Below are 9,479 nucleotides of genomic sequence, written 5' to 3'. Positions count from 1 at the left end.
GCTCTCCCCTCGCCGACCTCCGGCTGACGCCCCCACCCCCTCGCTGACCTCTGGCTGCCGCTGCTGTTGCTCCTTCAGCTTGTCCTGTTTCTGCAGGAACTTCTCCATTTTCTCTCTCTTCAACGCCTCCTTCTTCAGCTGAGCAGGTGTCTTCTTCACCGCCGGCTCTTCCGGCGTTGGGGCCGGTTCCGGTTCCGGGGCCACCATATCCTGCTGCCCCTGCTGCCCTGCGCGACATTGGAGCAACACCTTCAGGGCAAAGTGGTGGGAGATGGCCCTTCAGCCCACCCATCCTGTTCCCCTGCACAGTCAGAATGCCACTGAACTCTGCACCTTTCTTCCATCTAACCACCTTCACCACCCAGAGCCCTTTCTGGAACAAAACTTGCTTGGAACGTTTCAACTAATACCACCCCACCTTGTGTGTTGGGAATTGGCTTCCAGGTTCCCAATTACCTGGAAGCAGAATCCTTGAACGTTTTCACAGCAGAGCGTCAATAAATTCTTGATCAGTAAGGGGATGTGATGATTGGGGATTGAGATTACAACCTGAGCAGTTGAGATCTTATTGAATGGCTGAGCAGGGCTCGAGGGGCTGAATGGCCTGCTCCTTTGCGCATTCTAACATTTCCCATCCCCCCTCGATCACCGAACCACTTGGTTCTAATATGAAGTTGAGGGCTGGGGAGTGGATGTTAGTGTCCCCGTCCCTACCCTTTGCTTTGTACCCTCCTGGCTGATGAAATAGTCTGTCTCTCACTGCGTTCCTACCTCTCCGTGAAATATTTCCAACCTCCTCCATCAGATCACCTCTCAATGCTCTACAATTGAGGGGCTCCCAGAGAGAGGGGATTTTACAGACAAGGCTTGGCTGGAGAATCCAAGACTGATCCCAGGGGAACAAGAGAGGCTGAGCCAGGTGCAGACAAAGAAAAGCCATAGAGTGATACAGCACAGAAACAGACCCTTTGGTCCAACCAGCCCAAGCTAACCATAATCCCAAACTAAACTAGTCCCACCTGCCTGCTCCTGGCCCATATCCCTCCAAACATTTCCTATTCACGTACTTATCCAAATGTCTTTTAAACGTTGTAATCATGTGCACATCCACCACTTCCTCTGGAAGTTCATTCCATACATGAACCACCCTCTGTAAAAAAAATTTGCCCCTCATGTCTTTTTTAAAATCTCTCTCCTCTCACCTTAAAAATATTCCGCTCGTCTTGAAATCCCCCACCCTAGAGAAACGACACCTACCATTAATCCTACCTTTACCCCTCATTATTTTATAAACCTCTATCAGGTCACCTCTCAACCTCCTGTGCTCCAGTGAAAAAAGTCTCAGCCTTCCTTTATAACCCGAACCTTCCATACCCGACATGCTGCTGGTAAGTCTCTTCTGAACCTTCTCCAGCTTATTAACATCCTTCCTACAACAGAGAGACCAGAACTCCACACAGTGCTCCAGAAGAGGCCTCACCAACGTCCTGTACAACCTCAACATGACGTCCCGACTCCTATACTTAAAGGACTGAACAATGAAGGCTAGCGTGCCAAATGCCTTTTTAAACCACTGGCTATCAGTATAAGGACAAGAGGACATGGGTTTAAGATTCTGGGGACAGGAAGTGGGGTGTGGGTGGGGGGTACATGCAGGAACGTGAGCGAGAATTTTCCTGCTTTTAATGAACAGAGTGAGTTGTAAAGACACGGAACTCTGCCCTCAGGGAGGGCTAAGAAAGCACAGACTAGGATTAGTTTAAAGCCAGGAAAGTCGATGAGCAGTTTTTTTTTATTCATTCACGGGGTAAGCGTCACTGGCCAGGACAGCATTTATTGCCCATCCCTAATTGCCCAGGAGGCAGTTAAGAGTCAACCACATTGCTGTGGGTCTGGAGTCACATGTCGGCCAGACCAGGTAAGGATGGCAGTTTCCTTCCCTGAAGGACATTAGTGAACCAGATGGGTTTTTCCGACAATCAACAACGGATTCACGGTCATCATTAGATTCTTAATTCTACAAATTTATTGAATTCAAATTCCACCATCTGCCGTGGCGGGATTCGAACCTGGGTCCCCGGAACGTTACCTGCGTCTCTGGATTAACAGTCCAGCAAAAATACCGCTAGGCCATCGCTTCCCCTAGTGCAGTGAAATAAACTGGCAGGGTTATGGACGGGGATAAAGTGAGCACGCACTCGGCTGCTCTTCGGAGAGCCAGTATGGCCTCAGTGGGCCGAACGGCCACCTCCTCTGCTGTGATGAACTGTATGATGACGACGACGACCCTGTGCAATCTGTTTGGGAATCTGCAATGGTGCCAGCTCCTCCCCAACCCCCCTCAATGTAATTGTGGCTTTCATGGTGCCCCTCCCAGTGCATTCCCCACCCCCCCAACCCCACCCCTCTCCCCCTCTGCACCTGTACACTGCTCACCGGCCCCAGGGACGATCCGCTCACACAGCGTCACCTCTCCCAGTGCTTGGACAAACTCAGGCTGGTTCACGCAGGTCAGGAACCAACGGTTCACGTTAACGTAGGGTTTCCTGAAGTGCGGCTCGAAGACCTGCAGAGAAACAAACAGAATGTCTCAGTCTCTCCGGCCCTCCCGCGTTCCAAACATTCCATAATTACACATCAAGCTCAACATCCCGTCATGGGAAAGACATGGCTCATGCGAGGAAGGTGGGAAGTTTGAGGGGTTTAACGTTTCTCCCAGGAAGGCCCTTATATCTAAAGGAAGCGACACATGCTGGAGGTCACTGCGGGTCAGGCAGCATCCATGGAGGGAGAGAGGGCGCGAGTGGGCACGAGCGGGGGGGGGGGGGGGGGGGGGGGTGAACGAGAGGGCGGGAACGAGCGAGAGGGCAGGGGCGAGTGAGGAGTGGAGGGCGAGCGAGCGAGGGACAGAGCGAGCGAGGGAGACAGAATGAGCTAATGTTTCCAGTTTAGCTGACTCTTCATCAAAGCTGACAATGAAGACTCATCTAGGCTTGAAATATTAGCTTGCTCTCTCTCTCTCTCTCTCTCTCTCTCCACAGATGCTGCCTGAGCCGCTGTGATGTCCAGCATTTGTTGGTTTAGTACAGATTCCAGCATCTATTTGCTCCTATTTATCGAAGGAAAGATAGACCGGCATCAGAGACAGTCCAGGGAAGGTTCGCTCAGCTGATCCTGGGGATGGACTGACTGCCTTAAGCATGAGTAGGTTGGGGGCCTGTATTCACTGGAGGGGACCTTACTGAAAAATTCTGAGGGGCTTGACAGGGAGATGTGGAGAGGGTGTTTCCCCTTGTGTGGGAGAGTCTAGCACCAGAGGGGCATCATCTCAGAGATCAGAGATGAGGAGGTATTTTTTCTTTCCGAGGGGAGCGAATGTGTGGAATGTGCAGGGGGCTATTGAGGCTGGGTCATTCGGTATATTTGGGACTGAAATGGAGAGATTTTTAATCAGTAAGGGAATCAAGGGTTAGGTGGAAAAGGCAGGAAGTGGAGTTGAGAATGATCGAATTAGCAACGATCTCACCGAATGGTGCAGCAGGCTCGATGGGCTGAATGGCCTACTTTTGCTCCTGTGTTTTATGGCCCTGTTGGTGCCATGGGTAGACTAGATCATCGACAATGCTTAAGTGAATGTGAAGGGGCACCGACAGCAAGCCACAAGGTGTGGGGGACCTCAATGCAGTGCCAAAGGGTTTGCTTTATGATCTACGGTCTCGGGTCCCTCTCCGTCTCAAAACACAAGAGAGATGACAGGTGAAGCATGCCCACAAGCAGTCGGGGGCTTCACCTTGATTCGTCAACACAGGCGTCACCAAGACTGGGATGGAGCAGCTCCCTGCTGTACCTTGTCGCGGGGGTTAAGAGCTGCATACGTACGTGTTTGTAGGGCAGCAGCAAGGAGCAGCTGACGGCAATATCTGCCAAGGTGACTCCCTCCCCGACCAAGTAGGTTCGCAGCTTCAGGTGGTCATCGAGAAGTCGCAGGATTTTCTTCAGGTCCAGCTGGGCTCTTTCAACGGCCTGTGGAGCAACAGAAAGGGGAGAGGGGGGAAAGAGAGGAGTGGGAGAAGCATTAATCGCCAGCCCAGTGAGTTGGGGGGGGGAAGGGGGCTCGATCTACTTCAAGTCTTATGCAAACAGGAGCCAGTCATATTGTTGCTGGTAAGCAGAAGGCCGTTGTCCTCAGGAACTGGTTACTAATCCACAAGCCAATCAGCCACTTGTCACCAGAAAAATACACATTCGTACATACCCCTCGGTTCCAGTTCGTCTGCAAACCACACTTCCCCGGCTGCTTGTACAAGCAGCTGTGCAAACAGCAGCTCCAAGGGGTATTGGGTAACTTGCTTTTAAAACGTGCAGCAATCTTTCAACAATCCCCGGGCTTTTCCCATTTCATTCCAACGTTAAAAATACAAACCGAAAAAACAAAACAATATAGTCTTCACTGAGAGCAACTTGATTATTCCCACATTCCCCCACACTCCCCCCTGCGTTTTCCCCTTGGCCCTACAAAACCGGTTGTAGATGGGGCTGTTACTCGGAGGGGCCAGAGACCCATGGTTCAGCCTGTCCATTTCTAGTGAAGCCAAAAGTGCCTTTAAAAGAGTGGTAATAGAGAGCAGGCCAATATTCCTCTCTGAAACGTTCATGGAAACAAATTATGGGATCTTGCTGCGCACAAATTTACAGTTCAAAAAAAGGCGTTCATGGTCTGTGAACTGGTGCTATATCAATACAATTTGAATAGATTGAGAGATTGAGTAGACTGGGACTGTACTCATTGGAATTTAGAAGAATGAGGGGGGGGGATCTTATAGAAACATATAAAATTATGGAGGGAATAAATAAGGCAGAAGCAGGGAGGTTGTTTCCATGGGTGGATGAAACTAGAACGAGGGAGCATAGCCTCAAAATAAGGGAGGAGCAGATTTAGGACTGAGCTGAGGAACCTCTTCACCCAAAGGTTTGTGAATCGGTGGAATTCCCTGCCCAGTGAAGCAGTTGAGGCTTCCTCATTGAATGTTTTTAAGGCAGAGACTTTTGAACAGTAAAGGAATTAAGGTTATGGTGAGTGGGTGGGCAAGTGGAGCTGAGTCTGTGTTAAGATCAGCCATGGTCTTATTGAATGGTGGAGCAGGACTGAGGGGCCGAATGGCCTACTCCTGCTCCTGGATCTTATGTGACATAGATTTCAGACTCCCCACAGTGTACTGCTTAAGGAGATAAAGGCTGGAGGCCTGTAACCAGTGGTGTTCCGTAGGGATCGGCGCTCGGTCACTGTTCCTTCTCATTTCTATAAACAAACGGGATGAGAATCGAGGAAGAATGATTAGCAAGTTTGCGGTCACATCCAAAATAGTGGTGTAACATTTAAAAGATGAAGTCAGAAATCACACAACACCAGGTTACAGTCCTGCAGGTTTGTTTGACAACGCAAGCTTTCACAGCTTGAAGGAAGGGCTGAGGCTCCGAAAGCTTGTGTTTTCAAATAAACCCGTTGGACTATAACCTGGTGTCATGTGATTTCTGACCTCGTCCACCCCAGTCCAACACCAGAACCTCCACATCATTTAAAAGATATTTGGACAAGTACATGAATAGCAAAGGTTTAGAGGGATATGGGCCCAGTACAGACAAGAGGGACTGGTTGGTTGGCTGGCATAGACGAGATGGACCAAAGGGTCTGCTTCCGAGCTTTGTGACTCTACAACGGAAGTGAGCAGAAGTTGGGCCAAGGAGATGGTTTCTAAGGAGGCTCTTCACATGTTGAGGACCGGAGAGGTTCGAGGGAAGGACACCAGGGGTTCAAACAGCCTCAGCAACTGAAGGTTTGAAATCTCGAGTACGATCAGGAAGAGATCTCCCCGGTAACAGGGGCTAATATCTCGACCTCGGGCAAAATTGCTGATCTAATCATGATCACGGTGTTACGCCCAGGAGCCTGCAGAGGGTAAATTAGCCGGCGGCTTCGACGGTGCGCACAGAGGAGCGACGCGCAAGGAGTCAGAATTGGAGCAGGGCACCACAGGGAGCGATAATCCTGTCTTTGGGAAGAGGAGGAGAAGCAGGAATGAGATTCAAAAGACACAGGAAATGAGGGCAGGCCAGGGAAGCTGGGGATTTGCAAACACAAGATAAAGAGAAAAAGCGACAGCTTGTGGAAAACAGCTTTCCCTAAGGGCAGTACGGTGGCTCGGTGAGTAGCGCTGCTCCCTCACAGCACCAGGGACCTGGTTTCGATTCGAGTACTGGGTGAGGATGGTAGAGAAGGCCTTTAGCACACTTGCCTTCATTGTTCAGAATACTGAATATAGGTGTTGGGACATTATGTTGAGGTTGTACAGGACATCGGTGAGACCACTTTTGGAATATGGTGTGCCGTTCTTGGTTGCCCTGCTGTAAGAAGTATGTTATTCCTTCCAAATGTGTTTTTATGTGCAGTGCAGGCAGACCATATCGTACAAAGTACATTAGGGCAATAGTACAGAGCAAGGAATATAAAGTTACAGCTGCAGAGAAGGTGCACAAAGAGCGAGATCAACATTAAGAGGAGATAGTAGGAACTGCAGATGCTGGAGAATCCGACACAACAAGGTGCAGAGCTGGATGAACACAGCAGGCCCAGCAGCATCATAGGAGCAGAAAGGCTGACGTTTCGGGCCTAGACCCTTCATCAGAAATGTGACAGACTGGGCTGTGTTCACAATTCCCTGTAGTTTCTTACAGCCCTGGACAGAGCAGTTGCTGTACCAGGCCGTGATTCATTGAGATAGAATTCCTACTACGGTGCATCGATAAGAATTGCTAAGGCTCTTTATAGACACGCCAAAGTTAATGTATCCACGAAGAAGTGAGATATAGTTCTTGGGTCTAAAGGGATCAAAGTGTGTGGGGGAGAGAAAGCAGGAACAGGGGACTGAGTTGGACGCTCATACCGAATGGTGGAGCAGGCTGGAAGGGCCGAATGGCCTACTGCTGCTCCTATTTTCTATGTTTAATTGCGGAAAACGAAACAAAACAGTAAGAGAGAAAGCAGGCGATCGCTGTACCTTTTTGTTGTGCTTCATCAAGCCCAGCTCTGGGAAAACCCAAGCACAGGCCGGTTGAACGATTTCGCTGTCCGCCAAGTTTATCCACTGCTGTACCAAGGCAGAATCCTTGGCGCTGGAGCCCTTCATCCTGCCAGGGGCCAGGTAATGGGACACGGCCGCCGCTCCCTGGAGGCAGCGGTTGGAGTCGGCCTCCAAGGCCGGCAACCTGGACGTTGCCAGATGGCTGTGGGCGTCCCCCGCGGCTGGTCCTCGGACGTCCACCTGTCCCAATTCGGAGCGGCCGTACTCCAGCGTGACCAGCACCTTCGCATTCTGGAAGCTGTGGGGGTGCGGAGCGAGGTACAGCACAGGCTGGGCCATTCTGAGTGAGGCAGGGGTTAAACTGCAAAGGTACACACACACACAATCGGGGGATTAATCCTTTCAGACACCCGCACACGGCGTCAGTTCTCAATCACCCGCACCAACACTGCTCTGTCTGCATTCGTCCCATCCCCCAGCTTTTGGCCTGTAGCCTATCTTACGGGGAGAAAGCAGAAACAGGGGACCCAGTCGGATGATCGGCCGCGGTCATACCGAGTGGGGGAGCAAGCTGGAAGGGCTGAATGGCCTCCTCTGCCTCTGCTTTCTACCTGGCGACGGCAATCAAGCTGAATATCCAAATGCCACTCAAACGTGACATGAGATTGTGGCTCAAGCACGCATTCAGGCATCGAGTCCCACCAACTTCTGGACAAAAAGAATTCTCAACTCTTCCCTTTGCCTCCTACCTCTCACCTTCAGGCTATGTCCCCTCGTGGACCAAGTGCCTTCCCGTCTCTGCCCCTCCTAATCTTAGAGATAGAGATGATAATCAGGTCCCCGCTCAATCTCACTGCTCAAAAAAAAACAAACCCAGCCCATCCGATCCCTTCGGTGGGTTCTTTAGAGCAATATTTCCAGCCGACAAATAATATTAGATCTTTGTTAATGTGTTAATGCACGCCGAGGCGTTTCGCATCGATGAGACGAAAGAGAAACAACAAGGTCATTCTGCTGTGTGCAAAGAGATATTGGTGACCAGGTGAAAGTGGTTGTTGTTCTTTTTAGAAGGAGCGGAGGTTGTGAAGGAGAGGGAATTCCAGACGCGTGCACGCACACTCCAACCTATGGTGCAATATGGTAAAGCCAAGCCATCTCAGGTTTGATCCAATGTACAACGTACATATAAACCTGCTTCAGAGGGGCTTTTTTTTGGGACTTGATTTGATTTATTATGTACCCAAGTACAGTGAAAAGTTCTGTTCTGTGTGCAATACAGGCACATCATAACCTACAAAGATCGCAGGGTGATAGAACAGAGTGAGGAATAAAAAGTTACGGGTGCAGAGAAGGTGCACAGAGAGTGAAGTCAACATTAAATTTGAAATTTGAGGGGTTCATTCAGAATAACAGCGGGGAAGAAGCTGTTCTTGAACCTGTCAATGCATGTCTTTAAGTCAATATCCTTGAACAGGTTCATTAGAAAATAAATACTGCTCCACCGCCAACAGCATTTCAAAATGGGATAACACAGTGTGGAGCTGGATGAACACAGCAGGCCAGGCAGTATCAGATGAAGGGTGTAAACTGAAACGTCAGCTTTCCTGCTCCTCTGATATTGCCTGGCCTGCTGTGTTCATCCAGCTCTACACGGTGTTATACCTTGTTAATTTAACCATGTTTGCGGGGGGAGGAAAGAGAGAGAGAGCTGGTGGCTTGATGGTAATTTCACTGGATTGAAAATCCAAATGCACGGGCGACTAGGGTTCAAATCCACCTCCTTAATTTAAGTAAAATAATAGAAATCTTTATAAAAATGCAAAGAGGGGATGGTGGGGGTGGGGGATCTGTTGGCACTGTGGCAGTTTGAGACCAGAAAGTCTGGGTTCCAGGGTCCACCATCCGTGCAGATGTTTAAAGAGGAGCAAATGATTGCAGATGATGGAATCTGTAAACAACAAAAAAAAAGTGATACAACACGGATGGTATCCTTTTTCTGAAGAAGGGTCTAGACCCGAAACGTCAGCCTTCCTGCTCCTCTGATGCTGCTTGGCCTGCTGTGTTCATCCAGCTCTACACCTTGTTATCTCTGGTATTCACGTGGAGTGGGTAGGAAATCTGTGACCAGCAAATGGGACTGACTCTCCCAACAAGGCACTCAGTCCGAGGGGCAATTGGGGACCATGAAGAAAATAAAGAAGGTGGTGGGGGTGGTGGTGTTCTGCAGATAGATGTGAAAGAAGCAGACCCACAGCTTGATAAAGTACTTTAGCATGTGCTGCAAAGTTACAGCCGGTTGCATCAGCTCTCAGGGCGCAGAGAGGAAGGGAATGAAGAGGCAGAGATACACTCACCTCCCAGGGCCAGCAAGGAGCAATAAGCAAAATAAAAGCAGCGAAA

At 49.9% G+C, this 9,479-nt stretch overlaps 1 protein-coding gene across 1 annotated transcript in view; it reads right to left on the bottom strand.

Annotated features, from left to right (window-relative positions):
• The window catches only part of vars1 (valyl-tRNA synthetase 1), a 22,464-nt gene that overhangs the window by 12,552 nt on the left and 433 nt on the right, over window positions 1-9,479 (bottom strand). Inside the window, exons 2-5 of the mRNA XM_048616690.1 lie at window positions 7,056-7,440; window positions 3,880-4,023; window positions 2,437-2,566; window positions 37-227 (exon numbers count right to left, since the gene is read on the bottom strand). Coding sequence (XP_048472647.1) covers window positions 37-227; window positions 2,437-2,566; window positions 3,880-4,023; window positions 7,056-7,418 — 828 coding nt within the window. The 5' untranslated portion in view covers window positions 7,419-7,440. The remainder of the gene's footprint in view (window positions 1-36; window positions 228-2,436; window positions 2,567-3,879; window positions 4,024-7,055; window positions 7,441-9,479) is intronic.

Source organism: Rhincodon typus, chromosome 35 (genome assembly GCF_021869965.1).
Source record: "Rhincodon typus isolate 14 chromosome 35, sRhiTyp1.1, whole genome shotgun sequence".
NCBI classification, from domain to species: Eukaryota; Metazoa; Chordata; class Chondrichthyes; order Orectolobiformes; family Rhincodontidae; genus Rhincodon; species Rhincodon typus.
Note: the sequence above shows the minus strand (reverse complement) of the source record. Positions and strands in the feature narration are given on the sequence as shown.